At 35.5% G+C, this 22,242-nt stretch overlaps 1 protein-coding gene across 1 annotated transcript in view; it reads right to left on the bottom strand.

The window, feature by feature from the left end:
* EPHA3 (EPH receptor A3) overlaps nucleotides 1-22,242 on the bottom strand; it is a 409,122-nt gene that overhangs the window by 11,273 nt on the left and 375,607 nt on the right. Inside the window, exons 14-15 of the mRNA XM_005674802.2 lie at nucleotides 14,591-14,740; nucleotides 12,870-13,063 (exon numbers count right to left, since the gene is read on the bottom strand). Of these exons, the coding sequence (XP_005674859.1) occupies nucleotides 12,870-13,063; nucleotides 14,591-14,740 (344 nt within the window). The remainder of the gene's footprint in view (nucleotides 1-12,869; nucleotides 13,064-14,590; nucleotides 14,741-22,242) is intronic.

The following is a 22,242-nucleotide window of genomic DNA, read 5'->3' as shown; positions in this document are numbered from 1 at the left end:
GAATTCCATCACCTCCACTAGTTTTGTTCATAGTGATGCTTCCTAAGGCCCACTTGACTTCACATTCCAAGATGTCTGGCTCTAGGTGAGTGATCACAACATCATGGTTATCTGGGTCATGAAGATCTTTTTGGAAAAGTTCTCCTGTGTATTCTTGCCAACTCTTCGTAATATCTTCTGCTTCTGTTAGGTCCATACCATTAGGATTGACTTATATAATTACAGGTCTGACTATAGGTCTATGACAAACTGCAAGATCTGGTGACTCAAAGGAACAACAGGGATAAAAAAGAAATGGAGGAAACCATGTTTTCATCTCTGAGGAGCCAAGAGAAGCATCCTATTGGTAAACTGCCTTTGGGTTGTTTTTTCAGCTTTCAGTGATCTCTTCAATTGTCCTGACTCATAGAACTGGGACTGGTCACGAGGTAGACACTTGATTGTCTTTATCTTTATTCTTTTCTCTTAGTATGGGTGCTTGAGCAAATAGTAGTTATGAAGACTTTTGCTTTGAGACGAACAATAATAATAGCCATAATGATTATGTTGAACAATTATGAACACTAACAATATGCCAGAGACTATACTGGCATAGACTAAGCATAATACACAGATATGAAGGACTTTAATCTTTATGTTAGTTAGACACTGATGCTATGTCCCTACAATTCTTGTGGAAGCTGAAACTAAAATTAAGTGACAAATCAGAGTTCTGCCCACATTTAAAAGGAATTTTTTAATTGGGAGATTTCTGTTACTAGTGATGATATTTCTCCAGCTCCACTCCCTAATGTATGAGACATGTGTATGCATGAGGTCAAGATTCTGATATCTAAACAAACATGTCCTAGATCTGCATGCTGCTGTTGGAAACACACGAGAGACATGTAAATTCGTTTGGATTTTGATGGGGAGATATTAAATTTATCTGCCAAAGATACAGTTTTAATTAAAAATAAGTTTATTTGATAAAAATGATATTTAATACAATTTTAAGGCTGAGTTTAAGAAAACATCGACAGCATGACTGTTTGGTTCTACCTGTGTTTGTAGGCTCTGTGGAAAATACATATGAGTAGTAACTTCCTTCCTTGTCATGATTTATGAAATGGAGACAGCTGAATGTGGAGGATTTTTCAACCTTCTTTCCATTAGACTAAAATCAACCACTTCAATCCTCTTTACCCCAAATGTTTTAATTATAAACAAAAAATTAAAGTAAAAGTCACTGGGTTGTGTCTGACTCTTTGAGACCCCATGGACTATACAGTTCATGGAATTTTCCAGGCCAGAGTACTGGAGTGGGTAGCCATTCTCTTATCCAGGGGATCTTCCCAACCCAGGGATCAAACCCAGGTATCCCTCATTGCAGGTGGATTCTTTGCCATCTAAGCCACCAGGGAAGCCCAAGAAGACTGGAGTGGGTAGCCTATCCCTTCTCCAGCAGATCTTCCCAACCTAGGAATTGAATAAGGGTCTCCTGCATTGCAGGGGGACTCTTTACCAACTGAGCTATCAGGGAAACCAAATTAAAGTTATGAAGTTTGTAATTTGTTTTGCTGTGTTACAGTTTAGTTTTAACTAACCCTCACAGATCATCTAAAACAAAGAATGAGAAATTAAGCATTATTTTACAAAGCATTATCTTTCCTTTAGGAAATCTAGAACATCACAAAATATAAATATAGTATTTTGTAAGTTATTCTCTTCTGGAGAATATACATAAATAATTTTCTATGATTCTTTAAATCACTAATCTGAAAAAAGTTCATTTTTTAAATCATTGAAATTTCTTGTCTGTGTTTTATTTTCTTAAGAATTTGAGAAATTACAGAGATAGATACACATCCAGGTTCCAAAACACGCATAATATTCTTGGGTGGTTTTGCATGACCATCATGAATGAAATATCCTTGGTCACTGGCCAACATTGGATATAATATTGTACCCATTGGATAAGACTTGGAATCAGTAAACAAAATTGATAGGTGCAGCATTAAACCAGGTGTGGGGAAATTTCCTAAGCAAAATGGAGTGAGACCTAGAAAGGAGACAATAAAATATTGGACGACCTACGGGCATGCACACACACTCATATGCGCTCACACCCTGCAGCTTGGATTTCTACAGTAGCTGAAGCACAGACTAAGCTAACGTTGACTTTTGTCAACTCCGGGTCCCATGAATAGCAATCCTTTTTTATTTATGAGCTTGTGGGTATGAAGAATCAAACCTCAGGACATTTATTCAGAATATTTACGAAGTGTGCCTAATAGCAAAATGCAGAGTTTTTCTTTCACAGTTCAAAATGGTTTGTATTTTAAACTCAACAATACAGTCAGACTCAACAAGAATTTGGAAAAAATTAGTACAAACAAATTGAAATAAAACAGGACGGGTGGATTAGGGATTAGAGTGACCCCAACTGAGTCTTTCTGTTTATTACTTGGATCAAAGTATAAGGAAGACAAAGAATGACCTAATTTTAATGCCAGTGACCTCAGAATAACCAGCCCTGCAAAGTATCATTTTTCCACTTCCAGGATTTCTCTGGGGAATTCAAATAAAAATTGGTTCTTTTCCTCCTCCGAGAGGACATCTGGAGAGTTTATCAATGGATAGGAATTTGTCTCTCACTGTGAAGAGCCTGTGATGTCTCTTCATGCGCACCAGGGGAATGTAGGCTTTTTGAGCAGCTGCAAGCATTGGAGTTTTTTTAGACCTAGCCCCAGACATTGGGTCTGAAGGGGAAATTTATAGGCTGGGTGATGTGCACTGTGAGCTCACACTTTTACTAGACAAATTAGATAGGTTTCAATCCGTGCAGCTGTAAACGATGTCCTGCAGAGTTCCACCTGATCTTTTACAGCTTTTCATAAATCAGTACCTACTGGCCGCAGACTGCAGTCATTAAAAAGAAATCATGGAAATTACATGTTTGCTCAGGGGAAGCAAAAAATAACTTTCCTCCCTTTCTTTCTCCCTCCTTGGATTTTGGTTTGTGAATTATTCTTTTGTGGATTTTCATACTGTTGCTTTAAAGAAGTACACATATATTTTCTTCCCACCAACTCTTACTTTATCTGTAAATGCTCATAACAATTAGCACCAGATACTTGGGACAAATGTCAATAAGTAACTGCTAGTCCCAGGAATATCTTCTTATAATGATTTTATTTTGGTATTGCACTAGAATTCTAACTCTAAAATTGAATGTTAAGTTATTCTTTTATAATATAGAGAGACTCCTTTGGGTTTACAAAGGGCTTTATTTTTTATGTATTAAAAATAATGATTTATATATATTTCTTGAGTGAATAAGTAGATGCCTACTGAGTCTAAAAGCAAATATTAGTAATGTTGAAGATGTATTCTATCCCACTATAATTATGTGCTTTTTGTCTGTTGTTGTGAGTAGTTTCTCAGCAGCAAAATGTTAATTATATCTATATTTGTTGATATTATTGCCTGAAAATGGTAATATACTTTTCAATTCCTTTTATAATTTATTGTTAATATTTGAGTCTTATTGTATTTCAAGGGAAAAATTGTGTATTTGCCAAATTTCTAAATGTGAATTTATGATCATTTTCATCTTTTTATCCTTAATATAAGAAATTCCAAATAGGGTTAAATAAATTTAACTTGTCATCAGTAACTAAAAATAATTTTGAGTACATATAGTTCCCAACAGGAGACTAGTATATAAATGACACATTAAAGAGGAGTAAAGTCATTGTGTTTATTTTAATTGTCTCTAGACCTTAAGGACAAAATCTTAGCAGTTACAGCTATGACATCTGGTTTAATTTCTCCCAATGGTAAAATTACTTGCTTTGATTTTTAAGATTAAAAAAAAAGAGAGATCACCTGAGTATTTGGAATATTTGTTTTCTCCTAAAATGTTTATCATATTTGTTCAGTAAGGAAAGTCACCTGTCAATTTCAGAATTAGAGGTCAAAGTCATTTTGAGAAATAGATTGTTTTTTGGTCCTTAGACTTCTACTAAAGTATATAATATTTGTTAAAAAAGAAGTAGACATTTTCTAAAAGAAATATATTTGTTCTCTTAGAGATCAGTAGCATTTGTTAATGTTAATTTAGTGCCATTAACAGGGAAAAATTACAAGTACTGCTTATTTTTGTTCTTATTTATTCTGCAACTTAATGAAGATAAACCCCTACAAAGTTAGTAATAAGAATTAGCACAATGAAACAATATATTTTAAATCATTTCAATTAAATTAACTAAGTATAATTGACTCTTAAGAATATTATTCTAAGTATTTAAAATATATCGTTAAGTCTTTAGACTATAAATCAGGTTACCTTCATGTAGAACCTCATTCTAAAAATATTGAATGTATTATATCATTCTGTACCCCCAAAATTTATATTCTAAGATTTATGATTGTATTGATGAATTCAATCACATGGCATTTGAAAATTTTGTGAATTTAAAGAAAAAGTCATTTCTCTATTTCATTTTATAGACATAAATATCCCAAAATAAAGGTATCTTCTGTCTGAATAGAAATGAATGAATTCGTCTGTCATGTTTCTTTATTTTTAGTCTTTAAAATTTTTAAATTTATCGACATTTATAAAATTAATACAATGAATTTATTTAAATCTAGGTGCCATATTTCATACATTTAATACATGTAAAATTAGTTGTTTTTATATGATACATAAATATGATATAATATGTATTACATATATATACAAAATATAAAACTAATCTTCACTATAGTTTCTTTAAAAAGTGAATTTTGCTTACTTTTTAATCTGTATAACAAAAACAAAGAGCTGACTCACTGGAAGAGACCCTGATGCTGGCAAAGACTGAGGGCAGAGGAGAAGCGGGTGACAGAGGATGAGATGGGTATATAGCACCACCGACTCAATGGACATGAGCAGAAGAAAACTCCAGGAGATAGTGAAGGACAGGGAAGCCTGGCATGCTGTAGTTCATGGGGTTGCAAAGAATCAGATATGCCTTAGCAACTGAACAACAAATAACAAATACGTATGATAAAGTAAGAGAAAATTTATCTTTCTAAGACCACTTTCTATTTAATTTTATAGCAGCAATTTCTATCAAGAACTTCTTTAGGAAAGATTTTTCCATTTCTTATAAAAGGAAGAGCTCTATTTTTACCCTTTTATACATGTGCATTATGACTATATTTTTCTATATTTATCAAAAGCATTATTTTTGCAATGTATTTTCTTTTTCATCATCCCAGTTATAACTAAATCTCTAAAAAAATCAAATCAACTATCTAAAAAAAACTCAATGTCCTTCTCATTGTTTAGAGTGGCTGTTTTCCTTTGTTGTCTTTCTTTGCCTCATTCTTTTGCAGCTTTTGATTAAACAATTCATTCTATCCACTTTTGGAAAATTCCTTGATCTGTAGTTTTTCTAATGGTTTAAGTTTCATTCTTAACTCTGTCTTGTTCCTATTTCTACCTACCAGTTCATATGCTTCTGCTCTGATATTGGTGCTGTTCTCCAAAGCTCTAGACAGAGACCATTTTCTTTCTTTCCGGATAGAAGTCTGTGCAGTGGGTTAGTGTTCTGAGATAATTGCTAATGGAAACACTTTTCCATTCTAGGACGATTCTAGGAAACACTTTCCTTCTAGGATTGCCACCTACTGGCTTGATTGGCGCTGTAGTCCTCTTATAAGGAGTCTGAAATCTCCATAACCTATTGTGATACCCTGTTACGCACTGTGGACGCATTCGTTCATTTCAATCAGTTTCTTGGTTCTTATAGATTTTTGAGGTCTACACTAAGTGATGGAGGGATTTAGAGGCTTCAGAAATACCACTGACCACAAAGGAGCACCAGAGCAGCAAGGAGAAGCTCCCAGTCTGGGAGATTGGGAGAGGGGTGTCTCACTGTCAGCCCATGCAGACAAACACCCTCCACTATTCACAGATTACAGTCTCCCTATAATCTTTGGGATATGAGAGCTTTAAGTAGACATTATATTACTATGTAGAAGAATAAAGATGGATATACTTGTGGTAAAAATCAGCATGACTAGATCGAGACTTGTACCTTCTAAATGTGTTTCTAATGATGTTTTTTTTTTTTGAAAAAATTGTCTTTGCAGACAGAAGGCTTGAAATTGGATGCTTAGGTTTAGTCTCTCCCCCAGCTTGAGATGTAACTTTCCATGGTCTTATGAGTCTCAGTCTCATTGTGTCCAAAATGCTCATCTTCCTCACAGAGCTGTTCATCCTTCTGCACTTGGTACCCCATTTAGTGACAGCACTGTCCTCAGAGTCCTCCTTGTTCACCCTGAAGTATTCTCTGCTACTCCAAGTCACTCTGCATGGCTCACTACTCACCATGTCTTATAATACTTCTTTAAAACTGTTCGAATTCACATCATTTTTATACATTTTCCCTTCTTTAGCCTAAGTCCTTCCCAAGACTGTTGAGATCACCTCCTTACTCCTTATCATGCACTCTTCCTCGCCAGCTCTTCTAGGTATATTTGCAGAGAACTGCTCCACAGGCAAAGTGTGGTATGTCATTTAACTGTCTTCAACGGTTCCTTGTTTCCTCATGGACAAAATTCCAGATTTCTAGAGATAACATGCAATCTTCCACTATCTGGTGAAATCATCTAGTGGCTCCTTCCTCATAATTCCTTATTTAATCCTATATTATACCAGAAATAGATTATGCAGTGTAAATTGAAGTATTGTAAATTTTTGTGTCTTGATTTTCTGTACAGTGTTCTTCCAGCCTGGTATGATCTCATACTGGTAGACATTTCACCCGTCATCCACTAGTCACTCAGTTCCAAAAATTATTTCTCTGCAACTTCCAGAGAATCTCAAAGCTCAAAGTAAATTCATTCTTTGTGCATGATTCCTCAACACTTTGTCTTTTTGCTCCAATATTTACTTAATCTGAGGGATATTACATTTGACCTTGAACAACACTGAAATTCATTTAGTCTGTCCTCCCTAATTGCAGTTTCTCCTATCTGAGATTCCTTGGCACCCCCAGATTCAACCAACCACAAACCCTGGAGTAGTGTAGTGTTTGCTACTGAAAAATATCTGTGTATAAATGGACACCTATAAGCTTCCCCAGTGGCTCAGCAGTAAAGAATCTGCCTGCAATGTAGGAGCCTCAGGTGATGCAAGTTTGATCCCTGGATTGGGAAGATCCCCTGGCAGAGGGCTTGGCAACCCACTCCAGTATTCTTGCCTGGAGAATCCCACAGATAGAGAAGCCTCGCAGGCTATAGTCCATGGGGTCGCAAAGAGTCAGAAACGACTAAAGAAAAGGAGCAGGTACACACCCATGAAAGTGAAAGTGAAAGTGAAGTGAAAGTGAAGTCGCTCAGTTGTGTCTGACTGTGACGCCATGGACTATAGCCTATCAGGCTCCTCCATCCATGGGATTTTCCAGACAAGAGTGCTGGAGTGGGTTGCCATTTTCTTCTCTAGGGGATCTTCCCAACCCAGGAATAGAACCCAGGTCTCCCGTGTTGGAGGCAGACGCTTTACAGTCTGAGCCACCAGGGATGGACCCCTACAATTCAAACCGGTGCTGTTCAAGGGTTAATTGTATAGTATTGCTGAACATTTCCTCCTATTTTCAAGGCAAGCTGTTGCAAGTGGAGTCAATGTCTCTTTACCTGTATAATCACCATGTGCTAAGTTGCTCCAGTCCTGTCCAACTCTTTGGGACCCTATGGACTGTAGCCTGCCAGGCTCTTCCGACCATGGGATTCTCCAGGCAAGAATACTGGAGTGGGTTGCCATGCCCTCCTCCAGGGCATCTTCTGACCAGTGTCTCTTATGTCCCCTGCACTGGCGGGCAGGCTCTTTACTATGAACTGCCACTTGGGAAGCTCTCAGGGCCCAGTGTAACACTTCACACAAAGCAAATGCTAAATAAATCTTCATACTGATACACAGTCAAAACTTCAAAGGTATTCAGGTCTCCTCTATTTACTCTCCTTTTAGGAAAATGAATCAGTTACTGGAGAACAAACATAAAATTTACTCCAACTTCCTTCCCTTTCTCACCACTTCTTGCAACATCTAAGTAAGTTTTTAATCTGATACACCATGACCATCTGCTTAAACACATTCCCTACTTCCAGCAGTGATATTCACAAAGACACTCTCACTGGAAGATTCTCTGGGAATGTTTCTGCTATGAATCATCAACTCTAAGGAAGGTTGAAAAGTAAAATAATGCATTATAGTAAGATTTCTGTAACAGTATATGAAATAAAATGTGCTATAAAATTAACTAGACTCAGGAAGACTCTGGAAAACAATATCCCTATAAAAATTGATAGAATGATGTTGTTTTTCCTAAAAGACCTTATAGACATAATTCTTTACAGTGATCCAAATAACTAAGTCATTCAGAAATTTGAATCCTTGGTGCCATCCACAAACTCAGATTGAGACAGTCTCCAAGTGTATTGAAGAGGAAGAGAAACATAAGATTTATGCTTAGGAGAAATAAAAGAAAATTAGGGTTAGGGTTAGGAGAAGGACATGGCAACCCACTCCAGTGTTCTTGCCTGGAGAATCCCAGGGACAGGGGAGCCTGGTGGGCTGCCGTCTATGGGGTCGCACAGAGTCGGACACAACTGACGCGACTTAGCAGGAGCAGCAGCAGTAGGATTAGGGTTAGGAGAAAATTATAAGCTTTTACCTTTATGACTAATGTCTGTAGAAATCCATATAATGAATAGGAAAAAGAACTGGAATGTTTTTTCTAAAAATTGTGTGTCTGTTGAAATGGAAATTTAGTATTATTTCAGCAAATACATACTCATGTGTGAAACAGATATTTATTGAGTTTCGAGTATCAACTTTGTAATACAGGGAAGCATAGCATCTGATCTCATTGGTCTTAGAGTTAATTGGAGGAACGAACACTTAGAAAATGCATACAACTGAATTACAGTTGAGATGAAGAAGGACGCAGTGGCCTGTAAAACAATTAATAGTGTTGACCTTTAAATCTTGTTGCCAGAGAATGCCTCAATTAAGGCATAGAAACTGCTTTCTAAGGGAAATGGACACAAAGAAGAATCTTAAGACAAGGAGAACAGCATGAGCTACTTACTGTTCTTATGTCTGACATGCTTTGACTTTCTGAAGGAAGCTGAAGTTGGCCACTGAGGCAGGCTACCATACTATTTAGGTGAAAGGAGCTCAGGCTGAAAGGCTGAAATGCTCCCCACAAAGCAGTTGTGTAAATCAAACAGCCTTACGTCTCTGCCTTAAATGCCTTAATGGGTTCCTCATGCATTTCAAAAAAATTCCAAAGTCCTCCCCATGACCTGGGTAGCCTCAAGTACTCTGGCTTCTGTTTGCCTTCTTGTGACAGACTCTTCCTTTCCCTTCTGTCCTTCCATCATGCTGTGCTTCTGCCATTTTCAAGAACCCTTTAGACTCATCTGCAGTTTATTTTTACCATACCTAGAGTTCTTTTTTTTCCCCCAACCACCCTTTAATGATCGATCACAGCCTTTTATTTATTTCCTTCCTATAATCCATGCCAGTCTATTGTCTATTTGTATACATTATAGAAGAAGTCTATTCATCTTACAGAATGTAAACTCCAGGACTGTAAGAAACATATTTGTCTTCATCACTGCTCTCCAGCATCTGCACATGCCTGGCACATAGTAGATTAACATACAATAAATAATTGTTTAAAAAATGAAGAAGTTAATATTTCAATAAAAGAAAGGACATTTGAGAAGCAGGGGTATTTAAATCATCAAAAAGAATGTTGATTTTTTTCCAAGTATAATGGAAATTCAAAATCGGTTATAAAGAGGTGACTAATTATATTGTATATTGAATTCTCCAGGCATGTATATATGAGTGGGTAGTTATTCCCTTCTCCAGGGCATCTTCCTAACCCAGGAATTGAATCTGGGTCTCCTACATTGCAGGCAGAGTATTTACCATCTGAATCACCAGGAAAACTTGATATATATTTATCAATATAGAGAGATTGATAGGAAAATTCTGAAGACTCTGTGAGAGATGCTCAAAGTGGGACAATCATGGAATCGGGGGACACATTAGGAGACGACTGCAGTGCCCTAGGTCAGAAGGAGAAAAAGTCATAGGAGAGAGTGTTTGCAGTGAACAGGGAGCAAAATGAATCATGTTGACACAGTGCTCACCTGGGTTGAAGTGTGGAGGCCCAGAAAGTGGGGCCAAAATGGTTCTCATATTGAGTGGGCAGATGTATAGGTGCTAGTGTATTGAACTAAATTCAAAATGCAGTGGGAGGATGAGATTATCAGGAGTACATAAAAGGATAACATTTTGAATATTAAGTTTTGAAATGTCTGTCTTTGAGACCCTTATTGGAGGAGTTTGGCTCTGAAAGGTGGTAGAAAAATAAGGAAGTAGTTGATAAGAGATGTGGAATCAGCAGAGGTGATGTTGATAAATAGCCTTTTCTAAATTCCCTTGATGATAAAAATTACCTGAAGATTTTTTTTATCAGATGTCCAAATTCTACTCTCCTTTCCTGCAGATTCTGAATTAGTAGCTTGGGTTAGACCTGGATATTTGAACATTTAATAAATTCCCTCTAGTGATTCTTTTACTAGGGTAATTTGAGAAACAATGTCACAGAACATATTTTTATGGCAATAATCTTGCAGATATAAAGAGCCTGCTTATGCAGGAGAGAGGGAAAGAGGCTGGATACACAGGGGATGGAGAGGAGAGAGAGAAAGGCATTTGCCTCTGACATTGGAAGCATACTTCCTCTCTCTCTTCTAATTACAGGAAAGAAGGACTCTCCTCTCTTGTAATTATAGGAAAGAAGAACACCAGTGTGTTTTTGTTTTGCTGTTGGAATTTTCCATTTGATGGCTTGTATTTTCTCAATAAAGCATGTGGCAAGGGCATTACTGGAAAATTAAATGGGAAGAGGAATATGTGGAATCAGCTATGAAAAAGAATAAAATAATCATTGTCAAAAGTGGGAAAGAAAATTTTCTAAAGAAAAATAAGATATCTTGACATTGTTGCATGGCAACATAAGGTTGTCATTAATAAATTTATAAAGGCATAATCTGCCCAGCTGTGCATTTTAATGGCAATAAGAAAACATAAGCACAATTTCTAAAATTTTTATAGTGAATTAAGAAAAATATGTTCCCTAAAATTACATAGTTTGTGACAAAATAAATGGAATATATTAAAGTATTACATAATATATATTAGGATAAAAATGTTCAGTTACTTTAATAAGAATGGAATAGTGAATTTAACAAAATTTGAATATGATAATATACAATGACATAATATGATCTGATATTAAGATTAATTTCACATATAGAATTGGGTTTTACTATCTAGATAATATTATATGAGCTAGTTTTTATATTGGTAGTGACCCTATGGAAAGGCTTGAATGCTCTTTTATGATATGGAAATAGTTGAAAAGGTATTCTTTTTGCTATTGAGTAAAGTTAAAAAAAATGGCTTCAGGGTATAAAATGAGGATCGTATGGCTCAGGGAAAGGCAGGTTTATTATCCTGTTGGTTGTTAAACTGTCAGGTGGATTTCCAGTCTCATTCTGAAATTTAGGACAGAGACTCATCCTTGCAGGATAAGTTATCAGTAGTTTTATCTACTGGATATATATTAATAAATTCAATAGTATTGATCTACTAAAAGTTATTTCTAACAAATAATCTATGACTCTTGTATACTTACATTAAATTTTGATGCAAATTCTCTTTATTCATTTTATTCAAATGTAATGTAAAAGCTGGATCATATATGCTCGGTATAATTGTTTCCATTAAGGTAAAAAATTACATACTCTAAGTGCATTAGCAAGCACTCTATCAAGTTGAAAGTCACAACTCTTAATACCTGTCAGTGAAAACAACAGATGTACACAAAAATAAGAAAATTCTTTCCTATAAGGTATTATATTGAATTTTTTATACATGAGTCACAGTAAATCATCATTATGCAGTATGTATATATGTTAATTAATATTGGGGATTTTTGTGCACAGTAGGTGTAGTTCTTTTACTAAAACCCTGTAATTTAAGATCACATTATCAAAATGTAGAACTGTTTTTCACTTATGTGTACAATGAGCATATAATTGACATTTCTCAAAACCATTAGGACAACTCAGTGATTCTCAGCTGGGAGGATTATGCATCAAGTCTGATGGACATTGTGCCCTCAGGGTTGCCTCACGGCTACAGTGTGTTGACATTTGTGTTGCTGTCCAGGGACACTGACATTATTATATTCTTAGCTTTATCCTTCACAGTATCTAACAAAGTAATTGATACATAATATGGGTTAAACAAAGATTTGTTTAATCAAGGGAAAATTGCATTCTGCTAGCCAGTGCAATGGCATGGTGGCACTATTATTATTTTTGTAATTTTATTTTAAATGAGGATTAAATCAAGACCACTAGAATTACCCAACACTTTACATATCCCTTTTTTGTTTGTTTGTTTAAGTAACAGAGAAAGAATGTTTAAGTTTGTTTAAGTAACATTGGAAAGAATCTATCTGTTCATGGTTTCTATTGTGCAAATACTGAAGCCTGAATGTAAACGTGCTTCTAGGTAAGATGCAAGTTAAAAAATATCAGAACTTTATCAGTGTCATGAAATAGAATGAGATTTCCTTCTGAAAGTTAAAAAACAAACAAACAAACAAACAAACAAACATGCCTTTCTAATCTTGAGGAATATAAGTGTCAAAGTACGCAGTTGGGGGAGTGGAATAAGAAAATAAACGCTTGGAGATAAAAAAACAGTCATCTCAGAGAGCAGGATGTAAAATCAAATGTGTCACCTTGCTGCCGCACTGGTGATGATCTTCAGACTGCCTGGGTTCCGGATAAGCTTGTCCAGAATGCTGACAATCTGCTCAAACTTGGGTCTGTTGTTTCTGTCTTTCTGCCAGCAGTCTAGCATCAGCTGATACAGCGCAGCTGGGCAGTCCATGGGGGGTGGCAGTCGGTAGCCTTCATCCACAGCTTTAATTACCTGTGTGAGATGCAAAGTTTCCGGGGATTTAAAGAGGTGGAATTTCTTTTATTGTAATACTTCTTTTTGGGCAGGTCACACTTATACGTATATTTCAAAGTAAAGTGAAAGGTTTTCATTTTAAATTTCTTAAAAGGATAACAGCTTATTAAATAAATATTCTTCATGTCTGAAAATGTTATATAAATAAGATCGAGACAGAGAAAGTGGATTTAGGAAAGAAAAGTTTGTACAGTAACTTTCTGGATTAAAATCAAAGGAAATGATCTATGATATGGGAAATTTAGAAAACTATAAAGAAACTCTTATGTGGTAATACATATTTCTGTGAAAACGATATATAAATGGATGAATGCAGAAAAAATACCACAGATTTTTAGTTATATCACAGTCCAAATGGTACCTCTCATATCATAGTCAGTTCCTTTGTTAAAAGCCCATGGCTTGAACAATTAAGTGACTCTTAGTTAATCAGCATTTTTAAATCATGTAAAGTCATGATTTTCAAACATTACTCTGTATCAGAATCATCTGGAGAACTTAATGCACAAATAGCTAATCTTTGATTCAATAACTCTGGGGAAAGTCCTGAGAATTTGCATCCTTACCCATTCCCAGACCTTGCTAAAGCTGCTGGTCCAGAAAGCACATTTTGAGATCCTCTGATACAAAAAGAATTTGGAAAAAAGAGACGTGGAAAAGTGAGTCTGATTTTCCCAGTGTTATTATAAAACGTGGCTTGTTTGAAGAAGTTCAGAAAGGTTTTCATATCCAAATACATTAAAAGCAATTTTATATGTGGTGAGTAGGAAATGACTAAAAGCGTCTCAGCTTTCCTTCTTATGTGTCTTTGAGATCATGCTCAGTTTCTGGCTATGCATAAAGAAAACTCTCTGTGTGCTGAATCCATATGCCAATAGCATCCTTGCACTAAGCATTAGCAAAGCATGACTTATAAAAACAAAAACCTTTTGAAAAATCATATCACAGTTGTAATAGAAAGTTAACGATTATTTTCTCTATATCGAGACTTCAATTTGTATAACTAACTTCATGTGCAAGTTTAATACATTATAAGAAACAACATGTTAGAGATTGGTTGTTTTGTCTGACTTTGGGAAATGCTATATTTAAGTAAACAAAATGTTGGCACAGATGCATTAATTGAATCTACAAAGGATGGCAGAGTGTATCTTACTAATGTTACACTGAGACAATTTTGTAGCAAAAATAATTCAAACATTTCTTGATATCTATTGGCCGTTTTGTCAGGCACTTATTTCATTACATTTTATTACAAATGTTTTCCTTTTGTCTCACTTCTAAACCCCTGCTTTAGGGAAAAATGTGAAGCTGTCAGAGCAACTCAATTAATATCTTTATAAGATTTGGAAAGAATTTCGTTTCTTCTAAGTATTCTGTTTCAATGTCACAAACTGGGAGCCACCTGGTTTCATTATGCTCCACTTCCTTGCACAGCTTGATCTCTTAATCTGAACCCATAACTCATAGACTACAAATACTTACATCCTGATTGGACATCTCCCAGTATGGTCTCTCTCCGTAGGACATCACCTCCCAGAGAACGATCCCATAACTCCATACATCGCTGGCTGATGTGAATTTGCGGTAGGCTATGGCTTCTGGTGACGTCCACCGGATTGGGATCTTCCCTCCCTTGGAACATACAATCATATATACATAAACAATCAATGACTAAAACATACTATATACATTATCATCTGAAATCTTACTGAATTTGTTGGGGCATTTGTTTTATGAAATGGACTGTGGGTTTCTTCTGATATATCTTGATATTCATCTATTCTAATACCAACGAGTGAGTGGCAAAGGGAAAAACATTTGAAAATTGCTAAAATGCTGACTTTTTTTAAATCAGTTATGGAACATTTATCAGTCATCTGTAACAACAATTTAAAGTAGATAGGATATATCATATATTAGAATTAATTGAGGTGGATGTGTGTGCTTAGTTATCAGTGGTGTCCAACTCTTTGCAACCACATGGACTGTAGCCCGTCTGGCTCCTCTTGTCCATGGAGGTTCTCTAGGCAAGAAGATTGGAGTGGGTTGCCATGCTCTCCTCCAGGGGATTTTCCCAACCCAGGGATCAAATCCAGGTCTATTAACTGAGGTATCTCAAATCAACATTTATTGATTTAATAGATTTATGCATGAACAAACAATGCTAATGTTGACTTGTAAAGAATTTATATCACTTATTTACACACAATTTCTTGTAGGTATTTGTTAATTAAATACATTGCAAATAAAATTATACATCTAAAAACACTTTAATATATCAATCATCTTAATTAATTTAAGTGCCTCCCTCTACCATTAGCCACTGAAGTACCCTCCATGTACAAGGTAGGCACTATATGAGCTAGAAAGATACAATGATTACAATCTGAGAATCTACAATCTAGAGCAGATATTGCTTCTATGAGTTATGGGAGGTATAAATGTATAACTCCCATGGAATTTGCTCTCAGTTTAATAAATACATTTAATAAAGATGTGCTGAGTAGTAACCACATGGGAAGTATTACGGTAGTCACTTTGGGTGAGACGAGCATAAATTACACACTGGCCCTTCGGTTTGGGAAATATCAAGCAAATAGCAACGAAAATTAGTTGTTGTGAATAACTAATGCAGGGAGAATTAAGTATCTAGTGCTTCACACCTGAAACTTTACAATAGAATTGTCTTGGGCTCATGCTGATTAAAACAGAAATTCTGATTCAGTAGTTCCAGAGGGTTGGCCGGATCTGCAGGTGATTTGGGAGCTTTTTAGAAATCAGATCCTGCCTGCCTTGAGAAAGAGGACAGTAGTGGAATGGCTGTGATGCAGAACATGGAGCCAAGTTTCTCACTAGAGAAATTGAGGCGGTCGCATATGAATTGAGCCTTGTAAATTGCACCAAATTTTATATAACCAGGAAAAAGGGATAGATTTTCCAAAGAATTCATATTATCAAAATATTATACTACATTCATCAAAGTGTGTTCTATTGACGTTTACCTCACAGGACTTCACTGCTTCTTAAGTAATGCTTGAGGGTGACAATATATTGCTTTGGAGAAATGAATTGGTGACTTGGGAGGTAAGTTATTAACTCTCATTATGCTTGAATTTCCTCATCTGTTATTTTGGAAACTAACAGTTCATAGCATCATTGTGAGGCTAAATGACAAATTTCAGTAAAATCTCTAGCATAGCTCCTGGCATACAGTAAAGCCTCAAGAAACATTAGCTTAATACTACCATACTTTTAGAGAAATGGCATAAATCAAAGCACAGAGGAGGAAAATATATGTTCTGGAAAAACAGTTTCCAGTGTGGTAATACTACAGAAAATGTGGAGACATGTAATAGGAGAGGATGGCAAAAGGTCAGATTGGCTTTAATCACAGCAACATTGAGCAAGTGCTGTCCTTGAGAGGAGAGTGGCATGTGCGATTGGAACTAGCTCAGTAAACTGCTTGACACTTTTCTTTGATATTTTCACACAAGAGAGCTGTTCACAAAGAGTAGTGTCAGGAGGTCTTTGAAGGAGGTCAGGCTTACACGGGGTTTTGAAGGATGTATGCAACTGGAGAGAAGTGAGCACAAAAAGGAGGACTGAGCACAGCCTTCTTGAGATGGTTCCAGCCTCAGGGTTGCCCATGATTTATACCAGTACAGTAAAATCAAGTTGGAGAGATGGGGGCTGGACTATGAGAGCTTTGGGAGTTAGTGAGAAACACTATAGAGCTCAGCGTGCATTGGAGTAAAGATGATCCAGAACCAGAAAGCAAAATAGAAAACACTATGGAGAAGTCCCTCCGCTGTTCACCTGAAACTATCACAAAATTGTTGGCTAACTGGTTACACTCCAATTCAAAATAAAAAGTTTTTTAAAAAGGGCTTATTTTCTTAGAAGTTGCCCCTTTATTTTCCATCTCACTTATACTCATTTATTCATTCTCATTTTTATAGTTTGTATTCTTTTCAACAAAAATGTAAAAGATCCTTTTTTATATTTAAATTAGGAGGGTTTTTTCCCCCGGGTCTAATATTGCCCTTCCTCTGCCAATACGTTCAATGCTAATAATAATAACAACATTAAAAAAAGAAATTAACTTACTTGCACCTGCCAAGACCAAGTTTGGTTTTTAAGGATTCAAGATTTCAAATACTATCCTATCATTTTGATAAAAACAGAACTACACATGTGACATTTAACTGAATCTATTCAGGATGCCAAAAGGAATTAAAGGGCATACATTCTTTCTCTTTTAAAGAACTCTGAGAATTAACAGAAGTCAAACAAATTGTATTCATGGGGCAAAGAAAAGATAATATTTTAAAATCTCAGCTGAAAGTCTAATCTTTGCTACAGACCCTTTGCCATTTCCTTTCCTTTGCCCAAAACAATTTACTAGTAGCACAAAAATTGCACTAAAGAAAGAAAGCTTTCCATGTTGAAAACTTTGTATCTATTAAGAAAATATAAGGAACAGATATGTATCACCTTATCAAGATCTCTTGAAATAAAAATACAGACATAAAGAAAAAAAATCCAAACCAATAGATTGATGACAACCATAAACAAGGTGTTTTAGACTGATTGGTTTTGCCCTGAAAATGAAATGATAATCATACATTCAAGATGCTCATCCTGCCCCTAGGCAGCCATTACTGGATGAAGAAGAGAATGAAGATGATTAAGGATTATTGATTAGCATTCAGGGACTTTTTGTCATTGGCAATGGATTTATAATGTACATAAAGCAACAAATAAAGTGTCTAATCTTTAATAGAGCACTCAGTAATTGTTTTGCCCTTTCTTCCATTCCAATTCCCTTCAAATGGCACACTTTTACAATTTGTTTAAAGAATTTGATAAATGAATATATGAAGGAAAGCTTATTGCCAACTATTAATACAAACTAGTCAAATTTATCATTTGTTTTTATTGTTGCTAAAAATACAACAGAGTAAGAAGAGTTTTATAAATTTTTTACTTTTTCCGTGATCAGTGAACAACTTGGCACTCTGTCTTCAAATGAGAGAAAAATAAGCCAACATATTCATAGTATACACTTAATTAGAAATCAAACTACAGGAGCAATTCTGAGCTCATAATATTGTAGAGTTTGAGGAAGGATGAGTGTCCTGTTATTACAAACTCTTTAAACTGAACATTGTAGTTTCAAATACTTTATAGTCAAGATTAATAAAATAAATTTGAATAGTAGCTTTTATCCTATGAAAGCGTGTTTGTTGCTTGGTCATGTCCAGTTCTTTGTGACCGCATGTACAACAGCCTGCCAGGGTCCTCTGTCCGTGGTAGCCACTCCCTTCTCCAGAGACTCTTTCTGACCCAGGGATAGAACCCAGGTCTCCCTCACTGCAGGCAGATTCTTTACCATCTGAGCCACCAGGTAAGGCCTCTTGTCCCATATGTTGCCATAAATAAATTGTGACCAAACTATCATTTGAAATCATAAACCTATGAAAAGTTGAACAGGTTATAAAGCTAAAGATAATAAGCATAAGGCACACGAGTCTGTGCTAACTGCTGAGAGCAACTATTTTAGATATTATCTTAAACAGGCACTCAGTGAATGCTCATTGACTTGCATCAAATTCCCTGCTTCTTAAATACATGTTATTGTTTTTTCTTGGGAATCTTTTGCTCTGCCTGTTTTTTAAGAACTCAAAGACTTCTTGTTTGAACAGCCTAAAATGTGAATTTATTGGTGCAACATTTCAGAACCTTCTAGGCTAAGATGGTGACTCCATTTTCTGTGATCCTTCTGCTACTTAATTACCCTGACTAGACCAGGATGTCTAAAGGAGTCACTGCCTTTCCTCCTTCCTCTCTGCATCCCCACAGCTTAAAACAGGAGTCTGACTTGTTAGCTCTCAGATTAGGATTAATCACTTTTTGAATTTAGAGTAGCAGATTTTACTGGAGTCTGTGATAATTTTAAGAATTAAAAAAATAAGCAGTTCCTTTTAAGAAAATAATACACAAAATTCATTTTTTCCAGAACATATGTAAATGAGTGAGAAAATATATAACATAATAATAGTTTTAAAAAATTACACAATTTTTGGATGTACTCTTCTTTCTCTCATCTACAGTTTAATAATGCTTTTAGTCTCATGATGACAGGAAATATACAAATTGCTGAGCATCAATTTTTCACAGTATCTATAAAATTATTAAACTATTGTTAGGGGAAACACAGACTGAAATTGCTCACCCTGGCCCGGCACCACAGTAACCATTTGCCAGAGTTATTTTATGACTAAGGTCCTGGTAAGGAACATAGAACTAACAAGCAACCGCCAACTAAAAGAATTTGGGAAAGGTCAAAAGTTTCATGTGCCTTATCAACTTCAAAGAATCTTCCTCACTCAAACCCATCTTGGTTGAGTGTGCCACCAGGAAGGATCCTGAGGCAGAATCATTGGCCAAACACAACCCAGAAGCTAACCCCGTCACCACAAAACCTGAGTCTGCAAGCCATATGGCAGAGCAGTCCTCACAGGTTCCCTCACCTTCCTGCTCCCCACTTGGGTGTCCCTTCCCAATAAAGTCTCTTGCTTTGTCAACACGTATGTCTCCTTGGCCAATTCATTTCTGAGTGTTAGACAAGAGCCTACTCTCCAGTCCTAGAAAGGGCCACCCTTCCTGCAATATTGTCTCACAGGATGTTGTATGGACTAAGTATTTTAGAGTTTTCAGAATGTTATAAAGATTTTCATTTGACTCTATAAACTATACATCCTAGATCAGCAGTCTCAATATTAATGTTGTAGGAATTTTTCCATCCTAAAAATATCACCAATAATTTAATAAGCATGTTTAATATATGCACATGATTATTATTTCATTCCTTTGTGGATGAGGCTAAGTAAAATCTTAAAACATGAAAATAATTATGCAAAAGATAGATTTGAATGCTGACTAAAAATATGCAACATATTTACCTGTAGGTGAATGATCATTTATGAGTTTATACCCATGGCATTTTATTTATTTATTTTTTGACTATAGTATCTTTTATTTTATTTATTTATTTATTTATTTATTTATTTATTTTTTAATTTTAAAATCTTTAATTCTTACATGCATTCCAAACATGAACCCCCTCCACCTCCCTCCCCATAACATCTCTCTGGGTCATATTGAAATCAAAACATCAAAAGTAAAATGGTCATGTTTAATATTTAAAGCTTTGAGTGGAAAAAAAATTAACTCTCAACAGTTAGATCAAAAGCAACAGAGAATAAAATTTAACAAGAATAAAAAGATGTACTATTTGTTAAGCTATGTGTGATATATCAAAATTCAACATTATAGGCAACCTGATGGCAGATGGCTAGTTGTTGCATAGTTTTTCACAAATGGCAGTATATTCCACGTTATCCCCTGTAACCTGCAGTCTAGTGTGGACAGGAGAAGTTATAAAGTATCTGAGAGAGATATTTGATCCCAGCTTTCATTCTTTACACATTCTTTACACATGTTGGGTAACTTTAGATCAAAGTCTATATATAGGAGCAATTTTGACATTCTACACCAGATTAATTCTTTGCTGTAGGGGCTGTCCTGTGTATTGTAGTATGTTTACTAGCATCCTTGACCTCTAATCACTAGATTACATCAATATCTTTTCAATTGCGACAACCAAATGTCTTTCGAAATATCAAATATCCCCTGGAGAGCAAAGCCATCCTTATGGGAATACTATTGTTTTAGATTATTTGTGACAAATCCGATCAACAAGGGAAAATGATTCAAATGAGATCCAGGATTTAACTGGATTTTATGTAGACCAAGTGATATCCTTTCTTTTTTTCTTTTTTTAACCATTAGCACAAATTTCACAGATATTTTTACTCCTGTTCTAGTCCAGAAAAGGGCCAAGTGCATCAAAGTTAACTTTCTGATATGTGGATCTTGGTAAATATAATAGCATCCCCTTGAGATTTTTCTATTTTCTTTTTTCTGTCTTGTTTCCATTCTTTAATTTTTTTGAAAAGAAGCTAACTTTCTATTGCTAGGAAAACATTTTAAGCATCAATTTCTTGTTAAATGGAGGCTCAATATGAAAAATTTTGGTAATAAATAAGTTTTTCCTACAAAAGCAAGCACTATCCATGGCTACAAAACATAAATGCCATTGCTATAGTAAGACATTGGATAAAAGTCCTCGAGGGCTCAATTTGGTTCTGAAAAAGGGTTAAAGAAGAAGCTGCGGCCCATAAATTTTAATTTAGTCACACTTCATGATAACTCTCTCTGCCTTCAAGCTGAGCATCTGTAGATCTGAGACTATCAAAATAAAATTAATTTAACATACAAGAGTCTAACAAAATTTCCTATAAGTAATGCATTGCAGAATTTATTTATATTCCTGCTTCTGATTGGACCACAATTCCTCTTCCTTAACCCCTCCCACTTCAACAAATTTAAGCTCACATTGTTTGACTTCTATTTTTTTCTTCTTTTTCACATTAAGAAATTGCCTTTTCAGTTTATACATGAAGGGAACATCTTACATTTTTAGATGCTTACCAAACACATCCTTCAGTGAGCTATCCCCAAATTTGGATTTGATGAGACAAATGATGTCATCATTTGGCATACTGCCTTCCTGACACAGTAAAACTTTCTAATGCAACTGTTATTAATGAGCTAAAACTTTGAAATCAGTTGGCAATTTAGGTTTTGGTTGGTAAAATGCTACTAGGCATTCAGAAAAGTAAAGTGCCAGATAGTTTCTATAAAAGTAATTTACGAGGATGCACTTTTTCACAATATTTTAACAAATCATAAAATGAAACATTTACTTAAGGTGGTCTTTCTACCCACATGTAAGTTCCTCAGATATTTCTGAATTTGAGAAAAGTCTCCAGTTGCCTGGAGCAAGCCCAGATGCATAGCATATGGACTGTGTATAAAACCTCAATTGCAGAGGAACCTCCAGTTCAAATTCAACAGAATTAGAAGTTAACGCTTGTTCCCCATATTTACAATACCGAACCCAGAGCCAGTTCCTGCCATGCCGATGTCTCATCTATGACAGTTAGTAACTGGGCCTGCAGGGGAACTTATGGTCACTTGTTCCATTTGGATTCTTAAGTTTAGTAGGA

Source organism: Capra hircus, chromosome 1 (genome assembly GCF_001704415.2).
Source record: "Capra hircus breed San Clemente chromosome 1, ASM170441v1, whole genome shotgun sequence".
NCBI lineage: Eukaryota > Metazoa > Chordata > Mammalia > Artiodactyla > Bovidae > Capra > Capra hircus.
This window is presented reverse-complemented; position numbering and strand designations above follow the sequence as displayed.